General features: G+C 37.7%; 1 protein-coding gene across 5 annotated transcripts in view; it reads right to left on the bottom strand.

Annotated features, from left to right (window-relative positions):
• sema6bb (sema domain, transmembrane domain (TM), and cytoplasmic domain, (semaphorin) 6Bb) overlaps positions 1-20,599 on the bottom strand; it is a 161,041-nt gene that overhangs the window by 69,691 nt on the left and 70,751 nt on the right. For all 5 annotated transcript variants that reach the window (XM_073867958.1, XM_073867957.1, XM_055167388.2 and 2 more), the window contains 2 exons: positions 4,463-4,586; positions 1,277-1,391 (listed from right to left, as the gene is read on the bottom strand). In XM_073867958.1, the coding sequence (XP_073724059.1) occupies positions 1,277-1,391; positions 4,463-4,568 (221 nt within the window). In that variant the 5' untranslated portion in view covers positions 4,569-4,586. The remainder of the gene's footprint in view (positions 1-1,276; positions 1,392-4,462; positions 4,587-20,599) is intronic.

Raw genomic sequence — 20,599 nt, 5'->3', positions numbered from 1 at the left:
ATCATAATCAAATTCTCCCTCTTGAGTCACTGGCTACATACATACAGTAAATCTCCTTTTCCACAGAGGACATTTTCTGTACGGCAAACACCTCTATTCCGTTCAGACATCGATAGGTACATAAAATTTGCTGACTGCACACAGCAAGGTTTAACTTTCATCGAATTACACCGTCCACAGCGGCGCTACAGTGGAAGCGATACGGTCGCTTGGCTCTGAGAATTTTACTAACTAAATGACCCAAAGGCAACTGCATATTAAGGCCGTAAACTTCTGACATTTCATTATGAGAAAGTTCAGCTCGGGCATCTGAAACTGAATGGCACTTTGTGATGAATTTATTGTTGGGATTTAAGGTTTGACATGGTTGACGCTCTAAGGTCCTGGCGGGGAGGTCATTTCCTGACACAGTATAAGACTCTTTATTAGAGTAGCGTGTCCGTGTCGGACCCTTACAGCTTTTTGTAACCATCACCATATGTTTTAAATACCCCAGTGGTCCTGCGGGCCGTCTTTGGGAAGTACGCTTTGAAAATTCACAGGACAAAACCTAATGAAGTTTTATTTTTGTTTATCAGTTTCTAAACACCAGCTCCATGAGGCGGAAACAAACAACTGAAAGCAGGCGAAAACATTATCAACCCCGTGACCCCTTCCGAATCCTAATCCTGGCCAATCATCAGTCCCAAAGACTGGGTTTTGGAAACCCATTGTATTGCCAGTCACCCATGACAAACAGTGTGTGTGTGGTTGGAGACTACAAGAGCACAGATTTTTGATTTACAACCTTGAGCCTTAAAGGGATAGTTCACCCGAAAACGGCCCATTTAGTCACTCTCATGTTGTTACAAACCTGTATTTATTTTGGATGACATTTTGAGGAAAGTTTGTAACCAAAGCAGCCATTCACTTCCATTATATTCCTTTTTCCTATATGGTTCCAAACATTCCTCAAAATATCTTCCTTTGTGTTCATCAGAACAAAGAAATATATACAGGTTTGTACCAACATGAGAGGAAGTAAATGATAATTTTTATGTGAACTACCCCTTTAAAGTAAGAGAGACTACAGTGAGAGCTAACACAAGATTGAAAGCTGTTTAATTATCATGTACAGTACAGGAAGCTGTAATTCAGACTCTTGATCTCAAAAGCAATTGTTTTGAATGTCAGATAATTCGCTTAAACACATGTCTGTGTGCGGGTAATTACTGATGCCAATATAAGAATAATCACAGGGTAGGAACATACTAATCTGTATTATTTCACACCCTACCTGGCTCCGATATAAAGGGTACGATTGACCTGCAGGACTCTTTGGATGTGTAAAGGCTCTTGTCTGAGAGATGAGCGATGAGGTCGTCCAAGAAACACTGGATACCGTCTGACCACTGATGGGAAAAGAAGGAAAAGTCGGAGATATAAATGGAAACAGTTGACAGAGGGTTGTGTCATATAAAAAAACTACTCTCACTCATGACAAGCTAAACCCTTCTACTGTTATTATTTTACTAAGAATCTGTACGCATCTGTTTTTTATTCATCAATAGTTCATAATGGTCATGTCTGTCAAGCTTTAAAAAGACAGAAAAACAACTTAAAAACACCATAAAATAATGGCTTGTACGTCATGTCTTCTGAAGATTGTTGTTATTCTTTACTGATTTATTCCTCTTCACTGTAGCATTGCAAATATGGTATGTTTGATGTTTTAAAATACATGGAATATTGCCCATGAGTCATATGTGACCAAGTCTGTAAGATCCCAGCTAAATCACAAATGTAAAAATTGTAACATTGATAAAATTATTGACTACAGTGACACTTTAAAGATATCAGTTAAAGGAAAACACCAGAGTTTTTCAATATTTTACTATGCTCTTACCTCAACTTAGACGAATTAATACATACCTATTTTATTCAATGTGTGCACTTAATCTTTGTACAGCGCGTCGTGAAAGTGTTAGCATTTAGCCTAGCCCCATTCATTCCTTAGGATCCAAACAGGTATGAATTTAGAAGTCACCAAATACTTTCATGTTTTCCCTATTTAAAGACTGTTGCATAAGTAGTTACACTAGTAAGTATGGTGGCACCAAATGAAACATGAAAAAAGTTAGATATGTATTAATTCATCTAAGTTGAGGTAAAAACCTAGTAAAATATACGGTTTCCTTTAAAACTCATCTTAAAGCATATGTACAAATAATTACCTGTCACAATAATTTTTATGCTTTAAAATAGCTTAAATTAAACTCTACAACCTTACCTCATTTAGTATACGCGGAACTATGAATATGCAAATGAGTCCCCGCCTCCACACTTTTGCACCACCTTGGACCATAGATATATACTGTATGTAAATAGATGCTACATTCGGCAGTTTCAGACACATGACTGCTAAGTTTCACACAATGCATACGCGAACTACATGTTAACAGCACCAATCTTTACGGGGCTGATGTTAACAGGTTACATCGCTCACCCTGCGTGTGTGAGCAGACGTGCGAGTGACACAGGAGCAGTGTTGAAGCAGCTGTGTTGTAATCATTTCAGCGCCGAGTCTATTCAGCATCCACACATTATATCTATAACTCGAACTACTGATCCACGCATTCAACTGTGTTGATATGATTGGTTACATGTTTGTGATGTTGGAATCAAAAGGCGATTTTAAACCACGGCAATGAAATTGTCTCCAATCTTATGGAGAAAAAAATACTCAACAATTGTGTTGAATGATGAATTTGCACATGGCTTGTCTTAAAGGAAAACACCACTGTTTTTTTAATATTTTACCATGTTCTTACATCAACTTAGACAAATTAATACACCCCTATCTTTCCGCTTAAAAAAATAGCCACGTTTTATTTTGTGCCACCATACTTACTCGTGTAACTATTCATGTAATAACAGTCTTAAAATAGGGAAAAAAATGGTGGCTTCTAAATTCATCCCTGTTTGGATCCTTAGGAATGAATGGGGCTGGCTAAATGCTAACACATTTACGACACGCTGTACAAAGATGAAGTGCACGCATTGAAAAAGGAAGAGGTATGCATTTATTCGTCTAAAGCCATATTCGGACGGGATTAGTTTTACGGGGGTAGATGGCATAATGTAATTTTACCATAGAACGTCTGTAGTATTAATGGTCAATTGAGACAGGATTAGAAATCTCAGTAAAACATTCAGAAGTGGGAGGGGTAACTCAGTTGTGCTTCCTTCCTGATATCACATGCAAACAACATGACACAGACGAGAAAAACTTGAAACACTGTGTTTAATTTCGGTTTGGGGAAAACGTCAGTTTCAGAAACATTTCTGTGCTTCTGAGAAGTGAATTTAACTTTTTTTTAAAGTTTGTGGCGTGGTATTCAAGAACTGACTTGTTTTTCCACCTAGAACGCAAGTAAATGCTTCTTTAAGCACTTTTATATTTGAAAGAACCCCGCAAAATAACAGGAAATGACGAAATTTACGTGTATATTTACAGCTGGTCTATTCGCACTGGATTAGTATTACCTGAAGTCATTTCTACAGAAGTAAAAGTCGCCTTTATCTTTACAGACATTGTCCGTAATGATTACTGACATGGAGCATTCGGACAGGACTAAAATCACTGAAAAGCTCTGATAAAAATTGCTTTACCCCACCTCCCTATGTAAAACTAATCCTGTCCAAATAGTACTTAAGTTGAGATAAGAACATAGTAAAATATTTTAAAACGGTGGTGTTTTCCTTTAAAAGATATTGAAAACACCATTAGACATATAAACAACAATAAAAACCTGAATTTCCCCACAGTGTTACTTTAATATTTACTAAGACAATGTCAAAGATTGAAATCATTGAAATCTTAGATGCTCCTATTAGATTATAAGACGTTAGTCTGAACTTCACAAACATGGTCACGTATATTTTAAAAATCACACATATATTCTGTCAATAATATTTATCCTATCATGGTTTGAGACGAACAGTTTCATGAGAAAAAATATGGTTTGGAACAATGTAAAGGTTTAATAAATAATGACAAAAAAATAGTTTTACTCTACAGCTACACTAAAGATCGCAACACTCTCAGCAGGCTCTTGTTGGTCTTAACTGGTTTTGATAGAGTTTTCCCCTCAACATTCACCCTTCTAGTCAAGTAGTGTTGTTACTCTCCTCTCAATCTCTTCCTCTCTCTCAGCATGTGATAAGTTTTTCCCCTGAGCTTCGTGAAGATCCTCTGCCTGTTAATCCTTCTGCCCTGAGCGTTATAAAGCCCCTGCTTTTCTCATCTTTCAGCTTTGATAGACCCGCACAAGTTAAGCTGGGATTCATGAGATCAATGCTATTGAACTGTAATCAATCACATGTCTCCTCTGCATAGGGAAGTGAAAGCTGAGAGCTTTATTGAGCAGACAGGTCCTACCCTGCTCTTGGCTGGCTGTACGCGTGACAGAGAGATCATTACCTTCAGTGGGGACGAAGTTCAGGGGTCCTGGTTCCTCCGGGAAGACGGCACACACCAACCGCAGGAGCAAGAGGAGTCTGATAAAAGGTCTGACTACCGTCGTCATGGCAGTGGAGCTCTGGCACTGTGTAAAAACATACAGAGAAGAGTCAGGTGAGACGATCTAGCAAGAAGCAAGTTTCTGGTCAGAATTTGTGAAGAAAACCAGCACTTGGATGAACTCTCACACACATCATCATTTACACCCCAGAGATTAAGATCAGTAATTAAGTCATCCACCAATAGGATTTGTGACGGTAAGCACCAATAGTCCGTCCAATGTGGTGTGTCATCAAAGATGCAGGGCCCAGAACTAAACCCGGGGGACGTCAAACAAAAGAGCTTCACATTGAGAGAAATAGGGAGGGGGCTATACTGTGTTTGAAGTGGGTTGTCTTGCTGTTTAATGCCTACTTAGACAGCTGCCTTCTTGTACAGCATCCTACTGTATATATGAAATTAAATCTTAGCAGTGACTGATCTTGAAAGCTACATAGGTAGAGGCTATAATTACACTACAGCAATGTAGTAAAAAAAAGGTGTAAGGAAATATCGATACATGAGAGTATTGTGATATTTTGTTAGGCATACTGTATCGATTCTTTAAAAAAAACACAACAACAACACACTATCGTACAATAACCACTAGATAACAACAGTGACAGAAAGTACTAGCATAGGGGCACACCACAATTTATTTTGCTACGGTTCACATATGGTGGTGTGTTCTCAATTACAGTTTTTCAAAAATTATATCCTATTACATTCCCAAAATAGGAAATATCCCAATATACCACCCAACTTTTACAGTATCACAGCGTATTGCACAGTAAACACTATATCGTAATACACATCGTATAGTGAGATTCTTGTCGATACACAGCCCGAGTAAAAAAGTTGTACAAAAAAATTCACGCAAACGTTTTCAAAGAGATCCATGTTTACACAGATCCGTGAAAACTCAATAGAATTACATGTGCCAAGCCAGTAGATGGCGATGTTACTTCGTAAAGAAACACTACACGCCTGTGCGCATAAACAGATGTGGCCTGTGCGCGTATACAGTACATTTTTCTACAGAGTGATAAATGCAAACATTCAAGACTCCAAATCATAGAGCAGTTTTGTTTATTATTACAAGTGACCCTGGACCAGTGGCGGTCGGTGACATCTTTTTCGAGGGTGCATGATACGATCATGTGTGTGGCTCGTCATGTCAAAATATGTGTTTGCCGCGTCATTTGAACCTATGTGCATCACGTGTCATGTCAAAACACGTGTCTGCTGCAGACGCTTTGAAGGGGTTTATGATAAAAGAGACGCTCACGTTTGCTAGATACTCGCTAAATCCCATGTGTAATCAGAGTTTAGTTAGTAAACTTAATGGTTTAAGGGAAACATAAGGGTGAACTTAAGTTTTTTCTGTTGCGTCTCCATGGCAACAATAGTATTTTATAACGGCAAACCTGGGTCGCTGTCGTGAAACACTTAACAATTATCCTTACCTAAGAGAACCATTTAAGGGAATATACCGTTTGCAACACCCTTAAATTATTCTCTTAGGTAAGGGGAATTTACACCTTAACTCATACTTAAGGGAAAAACTTAAAGGGATACTTCACCGATTTAGCATTCAGCTTTGTATCAGTAGAAACCTGGCAGTATTACTGAATGACCATGTTTCCCTCCCTCATTTCCCCCTGAGAGGAGAGATATCTGCATTTTGGTTCTGCAAAAAAGTCCTCCGATGATGTAATATGACGATTTTTGCATCATCGGAGGACTTTTTTGCAGAACCAAAATCCAGATATCTCTCCTCTCAGGGGGAAATGATGGAGGGAAACATGGTCATTCAGTAATACTGCCGGGTTTCTACAGATACAAAGCTGAATGCTAAATCGGTGAAGTATCCCTTTAAGGTGCTTTATGCAACCGGGCCCTGGACTATAAAGCGGCAAATGTTGTGAATTGGCTGGAGAAGCATAAATAAACTCAGAATCTTGAGCAGAACAAACACAGTCCTGAAGGCAACCATTGTTGTTTTTCTTTATACTCGTGCATGCCTATAAATACATTATGTCACCGTTATCACAGATTGCATTTGCGTAGTTTACATGACAACTTTTTTGTTTTAAAAAACTTTTACTGTGAAACTGTTTGATCCCAAAATGCAGTTGTCTTGTAAATGAACAGCCAACGCATAAAAACTTGTTTCAGTTGAAAATTGTCGACATAAGAGTTAAGTGTTCACGCATGCTGCTATTCTTATGACATGATGCACTAATTAGCACAAAAGTGTGTGCACAAAAACACTTTTATGTACAAGAATCCATTTATGATGCCAGTACAGCAGTCATATGTGTATGTTGAACGTTCCTGCATATGAGTGTTCTTAAAGGGACACTCCACTTTTTTTGAAAATATGCTCATTTTCCAGCTCCCCTAGAGTTTGATTCTTACCGTTTTGGAATCCATTCAGCTGGTCTGGCGCCAGCACTTTTAGCATAACTTAGCACAATCCATTGAATCTGATTAGGCCATTAGCATTGCGCAAAAAATTAACCAAAGGGTTTAAATATTTTTCCTATTTAAAACTTGACTCTTCTGTAGTTACATCGTGTACTAAGACTGGCAGAAAATTAAAAGTTTCGATTTTCTAGGCAGATATGGCTATGAAACATACTCTCAAACTGGCATAATAATCAAGGACTTTGCTGATATAACATGGCTGCTGGAGGCGCAATGATATTTTGCACTGCCCAAAAATAGTCCACTTGGTTACTTTCAATGGCAGGGGACTATTTTCGGGCAGTGCGGAATATCACTACACCTGTTGCAGCCATGTTACATCAGCAAAGTCCTTGATTGTTACCCCAGAATGAGAGTATAGTTCCTAGCCATACAGCCTAGAAAATCGCAACTTTTAATTTTCTTAGTACACGATGTAACTACAAAAGAGTCAAGTTTTAAATAGGAAAAATATTGAAACTCTTTGGTTAATTTTTTGTGCAATGCTAATGGACTAATCAGATTTAATGGATTGTGCTAAGCTATGCTAAAAGTGCTAGCGCCAGACCCGGAGACCAGCTGAATCGATTTCAAAACGGTAAGAAGTAATGTTTAACTAGGGCAGCTGGAAAATGAGCCTATTTTCAAAAAAAGTGGAGTGTCCCTTTAAGAATGCTACAGTATGTACAAAAAATGGAGATAAACTTTTATATTGAATTACTAAAATCTCATTTTCAATAGGCAGGTATTGTGTAGCAACTCCCCAAAACCCATAGGCTACTGTCAAAAAACATCAGATACAGTGTGATAAAAACTCAAATTAAAGCACGTTGCAGTCTATCTGGAAAATTACTTCTGAACTTCAGAGAGCCAAAGAGAAGCTCTGGAGAACTGTCACAACCCAATTGTCTGTAATAACCAAACCTAATGGTCCTGTCTGAAAATGGGATGCGAAAACACAGACGCAAAAGCTCCTGAACATCATTTTATCAAGGATAGGCATAAATTTATGATACAGATTTATGTTTTCATGCATTATTCACTGGTTTGGCAGTGAGAACGCATAATGATTGTTTATGAAAGAGTAAAGAAAAAGGATGCTTTTCATACCATATGAATCTGTACAATGGTTTGTTGTATTGAAAGCCTGGGAAAGCCAGTCTTCATGTGTTACCGATACATTTTCCACAGTGGTCAGTGGTTTCAAAAGCATGAAACATAATATAAGGTGGAAAGAAACAGCTCTCAGCTATCTCTCTACTCGAATGTTAACAAGCGCGGAATATTTGCTTTGAAACTTTAGTTGAAACGCTGATTGTTACAGTCACAGTGCAAACGTAAACAAATCACCGCTCGGCTTTTCCGCGCCACCGTGTCAAAATGACACGCATACGTATTGAAATCCAACAGCCTCGATTTCTTTATTCAAAACAAAAACCTTCTCATTTTCCTGTGGCTAAGTGCCAATTGAGTTACACAATGCAAAACAGCCAGCTCACATTTGTCATGCCTTGACCTTGCTGTCCAAAACGTACAAATGTACATGTACACTCACACACACACAACCACGAGCATTGTGGGTCTATTTCTATAGTGAAATGACTTGTGACGTTTATCAGGGCTTACTATCTTTCCAGGACATTTCTAAAATTCTTCTCATTGAAGTCTGAACAAGGCTGCCCCACACACTAATAGTTCAACGCCCGATGCAGCAAATTATGCCCAACAATAGGCTTACATGAATGAAAAGGAAAAGAGAGAAAGACACGGCTGAATGGGAAATAAAGGGGGACAGAACAGGATAGCTAAAACTAGAAGATGCTGCCATGAGATGATATCAGTGATTCAATTGTCTTGCTACAATGAATCATTTACGAGTTTTTGCCAGGCCTTACGCATTTAATTAACATAATTACAAACCCTGGGCTATAGAGTTTCACAGGATGGCAAGCGTAACAGATGCAGGGGGGTGAAGTAAATACAAGCTGGTTTACATTGTACACCATCATAGGGTGAGCCCAGAATTAATTATGACAACTGTCAATTCAGGTAACTTTATTGGTTTATTTACAACAAGTTGACACAAAATACATCTTCATCGCTTTACAATTTGAATAGGTCCCTTATGGGCAGTGGTGGCTCATGACTGCTCATCCAAAGGGGCGCAAATTCATAATATGTGTTCGGAGTGTCATGTGTGTTGTTTGTGTTTCCAAATTATGTGTTTGTTGCGTTATTTGAACTATGTGCATCACGTGTTTTGTCAAAATAAGTGCCTGCTCCACACGCATCAAAACTGTTTATGATAAAAGAGACGCTTACGGTCACAAAATACATGGAAGACACTACCTTAACAGTAAACTCTGATTACACATGAGATTATGCGAGTATCTGGCAAACACGAGCGTCTCTTTTATCATAAACCCTTTAGATGCGTCTGCAGCAGGCACTTATTTTGACAAGACACACGATGCACATAGGATCACTCGACGTGCAGAACACATATTTTGAAATTACGGACCACACACATGAGAGGCTACTGTACATACATAACGAACTTCATGACGAAATATATATTAGTAAAACAGTTTTCAGTATTTGAGTATAAATAAATATATGTATAAGAACTTAAACTGAAAGCATAATCGTGTCGCATAGCGTCTGGGTTTCCTAGTTCTCGTATATTGCATTCGGCTTCAAAATCGTGCAGCTCTATTCTCTACAAATATCATTGAACTCCTTGGTCCAGTCAAGAAGGTAAACTTATACTCACACATAAAGGATTATTAGGAACACCATACTAATACTGTGTTTGATCCCCTTTCACCTTCAGAACTGCCTTAATTCTATGTGGCATTGATTTAAAAAGGTGCTGAAAGAAGTTAGAAAGTTAGTAGTAAGAAATATTGATAGGATAGCATCTGGCAATTGGTGGAGATATGTGGGATGCACATCCAGGGCACAAAGCTCCCGTTCCACCACATCCCAAAGATGCTCTATTGGGTTATGATCTGGTGACTGTGGGGGCCATTTTAGTACAGTGAACTCATTGTCATGTTCAAGAAACCAATTTGAAATGATTCGAGCTTTGTGACATGGTGCATTATCCTGCTGGAAGTAGTCATCAGAGGATGGGTACATGGTGGTCAAAAAGGGATGGACATTGTCAGAAACAATGCTCAGGTAGGCCATGGCATTTAAACGATGCCCAATTGGCCCTAAGGGGCCAAAAGTGTGCCAAGAAATCATCCCCCACAACATTACACGACCACCACCAGCTTGCACAGTGGTAACAAGGCATGATGTATCCACGTTTTCATTCTGTTTACGCTAAATTCTGACTCTACCATCTGAATGTCTCAACAGAAATCGAGACTCATCAGACCAGGGAACATTTTTCCAGTCTTCAACTGTCCAATTTTGGTGAGCTCGTGCAAACTGTAGCCTCTTTTTCCTATTTGTAGTAGAGATGAGTGGTACCCGGTTGGGTCTTCTGCTCTTGTAGCCCATCCCCCTCAAGGTTATGCGTGTTGTGGCTTCACAAATGCTTTGCTGCATACCTCGGTTGTAACGAGTGGTTATTTCAGTCAAAGTTGCTCTTCTATCAGCTTGAATCAGTCGGCCCATTCTCCTCTGACCTCTAGCATCCACAAGGCATTTTCGCCCACAAGACTGCCGGATACTGGATGTTTTTCCCTTTTCACACCATTCTTTGTAAACCCTAGAAATGGTTGTGCGTGAAAATCTCAGTAACTGAGCAGATTGTGAAATACTCAGACTGGCCCGTCTGGCACAAACAACCATGCCACGGTCAAAATTGCTTAAATCACCTTTTTTTCCCATTCTGACATTCAGTTTGGAGTTCAGGAGGTTGTCTTGACCAGGACCTAAATGCATTTAAGCAACTGCCATGTGATTGGTTGATTAGATAATTGCATTAATGAGAAATTGAACAGGTGTTCCTAATAATCCTTTAGGTGAGTGTAAACTCAACACTGCTTTAGAAAGAAAGAAACCATATCACAACAGTGCTTAAACCTATCGTACAAATACGTTTAGCAGGTAGAAAATACTGTACCATTAAATTACACACATCCCCTTTAAACGATATACCACTATTGAGAACATCAATAGGATTGTATGCCTTTCACTACCATTATATACAGCTCATTTCAATGCATTTCTGAAGCACTGAATATCTTTAAGCCTTTCTTATTTAACAAAGCAGAAAAAAACTCTTCAGCTCTACTACTGCATATATCCATGACCTGAACTAGTTGTGCAATTAAAGGAGACGTCAAAACAAACCTACGTGTTCCCACTAGGAATGGCTATAAAACTTTCCATGTCAATGTAATAAGTAACATTTGAAAAGGCAATTACCTACAAGTTCATTAAGAGACTGTAAAAAGCACTGATGGGGCGACAGTGTCTCTGACTGACCATTGAAAACCAGTTACTGATGATTTAAGGTAACAAATCACTTATCTAATCTATAATAGTTTAGTACCGTATTCAGCCTAATGAAGCCCGCAGTCAATGAAGATATAAACACAAACATTTAGTGACTATGATGCTTATTTCTGGATAGGCATTGAGAGTGATATGTGTAAAAAATAAAGTATGTTTATAAATTTAAAGTTTACCTTTTTCAACCCCTCCTATCATTTTTTCATTTGTGGAATAACAAACCAGATGACGACAACTCAGTAGAAAAGATGATATCGAAATATTGTGTCTTGGTGCCTTCCTATCTCCTTACTGAATGCTAAAATCGGCAGGTTTAGCATTCTGAAAAATGCATACAGTCATGTGCACATAAATTTGCATATAGTCACTCAAAGCCGGAGATCATGAATGTGTGGCTGACTAGTAAGCAGTCCCCACGCTAATATCATGCTGAACACTGAGAAGAGCAAGAACATATAAACCTGGTTGAAATTCATTGTGTATGAATATGGTTATTATGAGCCCTATTTTGAGGCAAAATGTGCTGATGATAAGTATTCCGGGTAAGAAATGCACTGATTTCATTACAGACCCCTAAGAGATTTGAACGGGATAAATCATCTGAGGATTTGAAAGCAAACTTCATTTATGGTTGTCCCAGATAAAATAGTGATAATGAGAAGTAGAGGAATTAATGAGAAAAGTGATCAGTAATAAAGAACTAAATTAACGCATTCATTATCAGACCGAAACGATCACAAGGAAAAGAAATGAAACCACTATCCAACATTTTGAATAAGGTACATTTAAAATAGTAAATCATTGCAAATAGAGAGATCATTTATCAAGTCAATCCATAGCGTTTTTATGTTACAAGCAATAGCAACAAAACATTTAGTATGGGCAATTGGTTCATGCCCTAGTACTGACCTATAATGAAATATAAAAACCCACATTGTGACATTATGTTATCAGATTTGCCTCACAGCCTCCTAGATGCAAAACCATGTGATTTCTCCAACGAGTTCATTCCATTCCATCTTAATTTTTGGTTTTTGTCTCCATTTCCAGCAAATACTTTTCTATTACGACTAGCAACACAGCATAAATCAATTTGACCACAAAGTATTCACGATGTCAAAAGAGCTCATAAATTATATAACTTGTTTTCAAAATGATAATCGGGAAAAGACAAAGAGAATTATATCTCAATGAAGTCAACATGAAACTAAATCTGCCCCTAAAAATATGTCAAATTCTGACTAAGTAGACAAAGAGAGAGAAAGAGATAGAAAATAACAGTTCCATCAGAGAACCAATGAATATCCAAAAAGTAATGCCAAAGAATGCCTGGAATGCTTTCAGGCTTTTTAGCTGGGAAAAGCAGTGAAACCGGAAGAACCCGGAGCCAAGAGGGGGCTGAGTCCTTTACTAAACATTCCCCCAAATCTGTTTCAGTGACCCGAAACGGCTAACCTCTGTCTCTGACCCCAGAGAGAAAAGGCCAGGCCAGCCAAAATCCATTCAGGGCCCGACAGTCATGTTCTGGACTATGTAGTATGGCATTCTGTATTTACTGCTTTCTATCACGAACCTCTATTTGCTTTCCTCTTCTGCCACAACCATTTTAATAAGTTGCTCTCCAGGCACAGGCCAGTTAAAGCCTCAAAGCTATTTATCAGGCCTGTTTAAAGCAGCCCATGTGCCTCTCTCTCTAGTTTTCACATTGTGCATGAAACATGGTATTAAAGACATACTTAACTGTCTAAAGACCACGTTAAAGGCCAGGTCTCGCATTATAAAGATATACAGCATCTTTCTGTAACTCCAGACTGAGAAATGAAAGTAAGAGACGCTCTGGCTCCAAGTTTTTTTTCCATGGAGCAGTAATTCTAATGCTAAATTGATGGAGTGTGGCATTAGGGTGAACCAGCAAAGTTGTCTAACGCAGAGGTACCCTGCTATTTTTCACTCATTGCAGACATGAAAATCATCTACAGATACAGCCAAGTTACTGATTCACACATACACATACATACTGTAAGAAAATAGCAGAGGGAGAGAGAAAGAACCGTAGACAGATGCTTCTAAACAGCTTTGGCAAAAATAAAAGCGAGCTAAATTAACAAACTGTGCCTAAGCTAACATCTGGGGAAATTGGCTTTTCTCTAAAGTCAGGCCCTGTTCCAAAAGCATGGAATCAGGCTTACGCCATGAAACCACTGGTTTGATATCATTTCTATTCACATTTACGGTCTGTTGATTATTCAGTATGAACAAGTTATGCATAATAGAGCGTGCTGTTGCAGTTGACAACAGGTTGGTTGGTTCTCAAAACCCTGACAGACAAAATTGTACTGCACCAGATGTCTGCAATTTCACGTAGTGTCCAGGTGTTTTAACAACTGTACGCAGGTAATTATGTTGGCTTGACAAAGCCAACATACTGTTATTGCTTTTTTATTGCTTTTTAACTTTATTATTATAAGTAGTAGTAGTAGTAGTAGTGCTTGCATTTTTCCAAAGCATCACAATTGTTATCTTGGAAACTTCTTATTCTTTTGCATCTGGACAAAACTTTGGCACATAACTTGTCTGCAGTGGCGGCTGGTCAATAGTAGGGTTGGGTACCGAAACGCGGTGCCATAAGCCTATATGGGCGGTACCTACCGGACCGAATCAGAACACAGATTTCGGTGCCTCATTTCGGTGCCTCTTAATGCATAAACGGTTGACTGAAGTATTTTGCTCTCTGTACCGCAAAAAGCATAATCACACAAGCACAGCACAATCGCTATAAATTATACTGCACTCATATGGTGTAAATAATTTCCTTACTTACAAAATTTACGTGAATGTGAAAGTCGGAAAGATTTGATAATACAGAGAATTCAAGTTTGATTTCTTTGCTTAACTTAGGTGAGTTTGTTCATATTTTACATTATTGTAGTTTTATATTGATAAAATAAACGGAAACCAATCATTTGTTTTGAAAAATCTAAGGATCTTAGATTTATTTATGTTATAGGGCGGGTAAAATGTTTATCATCTATTCGTTTTTGTTAAACGTTTTGTTTAATATAAGCGAGTTATTTTACATTTTTATTGTTGTTCTGTTTTAATAATAATAATGAAGAAATAGGCATTCGTAGTAATGAAAATTATGTCAATTAAATCTTTCATTTGTTTGTGTTTTAACGCAGATACCATCCGTTGAATTTGTTTTATTAATAAACAAGCAATATAAGCAAGTTTGTCATTGGAGCTACTATTTTATAGGAGTTGAGTTTTTCGTAAAGAGTAATAATGAACAAACATTTTAAAAATTAATTTTATTAATAAATGGAAATATTAAATAATCTAATGTTAAAGATTAAATAGCCAACTTTTAAACTTCTTTGCCAAATATATTTTAAAATGTGAAAAAATCCTCATGTGCACATCCCTAATAATACAAATCGAACAAATTGTGTAAGAATATATGTCCAGGTTATTTTTATATTCTGACTTAAAAGAACAATTTGGAAAATGAGATCCTCAGAGGAGCGCGTGAATGCCGCAATTGATCTGACGGCAGCTTATTTTATATTTTATATGGTAACATTTATTCTGAGAATTTGCTAAAACGTATTACCTCACTAATGTTTTTATTAGTACTTCGGCTGATATTTGCCTGAGATGGGCCGCGGCAGTCACGAGTGTCAAGTTCATCGGAGACAAGCAGAAAGCGTCAAAACGTGAATGGTTTCACAAGCCGATAAGAAAATATTTTGGGTGAATTCCAAATGCCGTTTTGCGCCATTGAAGGGAACTTCACGAATAGGATTTCGCATGAACAGTCGATCCAAATAAAGAGAAAAAGACGCTGTATTTTGTTGCTCTATTTGCCAAGTGTGTTTAATTAGCCACACTATGAGACACAATTGCGCAACTTTCTCTAGAGTTCAAGAGATCTGATCTTTGAAGGGAATAGGACATAGGGAGGATCACTTTCGATTAGAACTCGCCCTTTATCTTTTTGTGAGCGGCAGCCGCGTAGGCTTTAACCAATCATTGAACAGATTATTAACAACCAATCATAGAACATTTTTCTGAGCTCACAGTGGAGTGTTGAGAAGATTTTATTTAATTCACAAATCAAAAATTTAATAAAAAAGAAATCAAGAATGCAGGTCTTAAAAGATGATGGTGCTTTAGGCAAATCATTAATAAACAAATCACAAACAGAGAAGAATTTTCATTGTGTTTTATGCTGTACTTTCATCTACCATCTTTCTGTGACTCTTTTTTTCAAAGTACCGCTTTAGGCACCGCTTAGGCACCGGAACCGTTTTAAAAGTATCGATTTGGCACCGGTATCGAAAAAACCCCAAACAATACCCATCCCTAGTCAATAGGGGGCGCTGGGGCGCCGCCCCCTAGACTTGACCAAAGAAAACTACTTACTACATACTAACATGTTACAAAAAAGTTCAATATAAAATGCAAATTAATATTAAATCGTTAAAATAAAATTGTTTAGTTGTACTGTTTCACTGTTAGTCATGTTATACTTAAAAAAATCAAAACTGAGTTTGTTGTGTGTGTGTCATGTTTGTGTGTCTGGGGCGCACCCCAAACAAGTGTCTATGTAGGTCAGTAAAAAGGGTAAAAACATGTGACCTGAGGCTGAGCTCTAATTGGCTAGTTTAAGATCCGCCCTGGGGCACAGGACTGTGCGCCCCAAACCCTCCCACTTATGTTGTAAGCGAATCAATATTGTCTTTGACCTCATGTGATTGGATCGTTCTCAGAGTCTCATAACCGCGTTGCAGATTGCCATGTAACTGCTGATTAGTGAAAGCAATTGAAATACCTTAAGATTAAAGAAAATATGATTTATGCTTACAATATCACCCTTTACAAGGTGTTCAGTTGAAGAATAAATAAAAGATTAAGGAGCTTGGACCAGATTGAGCAGCAGGAAATGATCATGGTCGAAGTTTACATGCTTTTTCAGGACAAGTGTTGGCTAACGTTGGATGCTATGTAATTCATATGCCTTTTATTGTTTTCCCTGTTTGCTGTTTGAAAATCTGCATGATATACTGCGCGAAATTTTGTGCCACATTTGAGCTGGCTTTGTGTGAATATGATGCTCAGATAATTTACAAAAATGCAATTATCTCAGCTTTTTTGATTAAAATTTGGTATTTTTGAAAAAAAAAAACATATTTGAGAGGTGATAAAAAGAGAAAATTTAAATAGGATGAAACCTTTTTTTTTTTAAAGCAAAGGGTCTGTTCTTTTATTTGATATGTTTGGTATGATTGTATGTTTATATATTTAAAGAAGAACATTTTCTGTAAGGGCATTAAACTTAAAATAAAATTTTAAAAATAAAAAAATGCTGGCACTGGCTGGCAACTTTTAAAAAAAAAAACACTGGCGGTTAAAGAATTAAAGAGGCTGGCAGGCTCTGTAAGAACATATCTCGAAATGGGGTTGTACCCCTGGGGAGCATCCCAAATGCTGCCCGAAATAGTCCAATAGAAATACATGGTGAAGAAAATGAAAGCAATGTGTTTATGCTACTTTGATATTTAGGATGTACTGTCATTGTTTTAATGAACATTATTGGATCACAGTGTCGCAGAGAAAATTTGGTGGGCTAATTTTATCCCATCCAATCAGTCTCTCAGGATCATCATGACGCTATCAAGCCACGCCCTAGCAACCATTTTGGGCATCCAAGCAACCACTCCCATAGACTGCCGTTATAAAAAGACATGAACCTGTCAAACTTCAAACTGTTTTAAACGTTCAGACCAGGCTTTGTCAAGCCAACATAAAAATTCCAGTTTCAAAACAAATCCCACTGCCCTCTTACCCAGTACATAAAGGCCAGGAATTTAAATAAATACAAAATTGCAACAATTAATAATAACACAATATGCCACAAAGTGGTCCCAAAATGTCACTGGGGCGGTACCCTTTAAAAGGTCCTAATATGTACCATTTATGTACAGATATGTATACATTTGGTACCAATATGTACCTCATAGGTACTAATATGAGCTCTTAAGGTGCTAAACTGTAGTTTTTGAAAGGATACCACAGCTAGGGACCAATTTTGACCATTTTTTCTGACAATGTACAGTAAAGGAGGACCTACAATGGGTGCACCATGCACCCATCAAATAAGCAGACAATGCATTGGAATAGACAGTTCCATTAGTTATTTATTTGGAAAAATGGCACACATAGCTGGCCACATAAATAAATTTGCCATTGACAATTTGAATTTTGCTTAAGCCAAGGTTTTTGCTCAAAATACCAACAATATAAAGCTCTACTTATTATAGCAGATGATTTTCAAAGGCAATTTTAACGAATTCATTTCTTTAGACCTATAAATTGAATTAGGGTCAATTGTCATTACAACTTCTTAGATTAACAGCAAGCAAACATTCAGCTCTTTCATTTTTAAATATGCAATTAAACCTTTTATTAACCTCATTTCTTACAGAAAATCTTTCCAACACGTCTCTATTCAAGAACATTCTGTCTAGATGTTGAATAAGACTTAAAGGTGCAAATGTGCAGGGCTTTAATTTACCCCAAGGGCAGAACCACAAGACTTTAAAAAAAGGCTTTAATGGCCAAATATCATCATAAACACATCAGAGGTAATGCAGCAGAATCGGGCGAGGTCAGCCTCTCACCCGACCGAATGCTCCAGCATGCACTGTAAATCAACATAGACAAAATGGAAACAACTCCACGTCGTTAAAAGAAGGAAAAAACGTCTACTAAAAGATTAAAGTGATCCCATCTATCATATCTACTGCCATAAAAAACAGCTTAGAGAAAGCAGGAGGCGATAATCCACTGCAGTGTCATAAATAATAAGAAAAAGTTCATGCTAATAACTAAAAGGATCTGCAAGAGTCACCAAGTTTACCGGGATGACGGGCTTATTTGCCCAACACTCCCATGGGGCTGTGTATTACCTAACAAAAATACCCTGCAGAAAGGTAATATCTAAACTGCGCTCATCTCTGCGGCTGTGTGTTGAGAGGCCTGATAGATTTACGCTGATGAAAACCGAACGCGGCGACGCGCTCTGTCAAAGGTGGAGAGGATGGGGATGGGAGGGGCGAGTTAAAAGATGTCAAGGTCTTATTTTTTATTTATTCTTATTTTGAAGGAGTCGGGGGGAGGAGAAGAGGCGATGAAAGAGAGAAGGAAGGATAGAGGAGTAGGATTACCATGAGGAATAAGAACACAGAAGGATAGATAGTGAGAAGTGTGTATTAGTGTATGTGTGTCATGCAAAATTAACGTCTGTAAGGATGATGCACAATGCAGTACATGGACACTACAGAGCACATAGGAATAGAGGTACATAGAAAAACAATAAACACCTCCCCCCCTGCATATGCTTCAACCGTGTACCTTATAAATAACAGACCTTTGGGAATTAAGTTTCAGTTTGTTGCCTCTCGTTAACTTCGCTAGACTAATAAATTACTTGAAATTCAATGTTTTGTGAGATTTAAGAGCATAAGTATTACAAGACCGAAAAATAAGGGAAAATATTTTTTATAATAAAGTTTCAATAGAGTATTTATAGGACATAGATTTTTATTACATTTTATTTACAGTACTGTACACCCCCCCACACACACACACCTCTGTCCATCTCTCGGTCTGTCTGTCTATCTATCTTCTCTATCTAGCCATCTATGTTCCCTATTATCCATCTATCTTCTCAATCTATTTTCTTCATTATTTAACTGTCCATCTATCTAACCATCCTCTCTATCTGTTCTATTCTATCTATCTTCTCCATCTGTCCATTTCTTTCTCTTTTCTATCTCGCTATCTATCTATTACCTATCCTCTCTATCTGTCCATCTATCTACACCATACATCCATCTGTCCATCTATCTTCTGCATCCATCCATTCATGCATCCATCTATTTTGGTCTCTTTTTTATCTCTTTATCTATCTATTCATCTATCTTCTCCATCCATCCATCTCTTTCTCTCTGTCTCTTTTCTATATCTCCATCTATCTATCTATCATCCATCCTCTCTATCTATTCATCTATCTTCACCATTCATCCATCTGTTCATCATCCACCCATCTCTTTATCTATCTACTCCATCTGTCCATTTTTTTCTCTTTTCTATCTCGCTATCTATCTATTATCTATCCTCTCTATCTGTCTATATATCTTCTCCATCCATCCATCTGTCCATCTACATGTCTTTACCATACATCCATCTGTCCATCTACGCGTCTTCACCATACATCCATCTGTTCATCCATCTTCTCTATCCATCCATCCATTTATTTCTGTCTCTTTTCTATCTCTCTATCTATCCATCTGTCTTCACCATTCATCCATCTGTCCATCCATATTCTCCATCCATCCATCCATCCATCCATCCATCCATCCATCTATCTCTTTTTCTCTGTCTCTTTTCTATCTCTCTATCTATGTATCATCTATTATCTCTATCTATTCTATCTATCTTCTCCATCTGTCCATTTCTTTCTCTTTTCTATCTTGCTATCTACAGTTGTGTTCAAAATTATTCAACCCCCCAATGCTGTTAAGGGTTTTAGGGAATTTAGTGTACATTTGTAATTGTATTCAGAATGAAATCCTACAATGACTTCTTAAAGAACCATATGCAACTAAAATGACATCAATTGGTTTTGTAATATAGTAGTAAATGTTTCTTTTGTGAATTCTTCATTGACACAATTATTCAACCCCTTAAAGGGAAATTCCGCCTTGAAATGATCCTAGGGTTAATAACAAACGTGTACCGAGTTCGACCGTTCACTGGAGTTTGTTTTCATGCTAGTCTAACGTGACCAGTGTTATTGCTAAACGCAAATTAGCATGTTATGGTAGCCTTCGGGGCATCAGTGCATTAAAAACGAAATCGCTATGTCTATACTACTAATAATGCTCAAAATAACCCCACACTTACACTGTAGCACAATGAGGGTCTCTATATGTAAACCGAAGCATTGAGAACTTTGCAAGTGTACAGGCAGTTTATTAAAAAGAAACATTTACCGTTCACGTCTGGATCACATATCCATGCGGGCGCCATCTTGGGAAAACTGAACTCTCGCGT

The sequence above is a fragment of the Misgurnus anguillicaudatus genome, chromosome 5 (assembly GCF_027580225.2).
Source record: "Misgurnus anguillicaudatus chromosome 5, ASM2758022v2, whole genome shotgun sequence".
In the NCBI taxonomy this organism is placed as follows: domain Eukaryota; kingdom Metazoa; phylum Chordata; class Actinopteri; order Cypriniformes; family Cobitidae; genus Misgurnus; species Misgurnus anguillicaudatus.
This window is presented reverse-complemented; position numbering and strand designations above follow the sequence as displayed.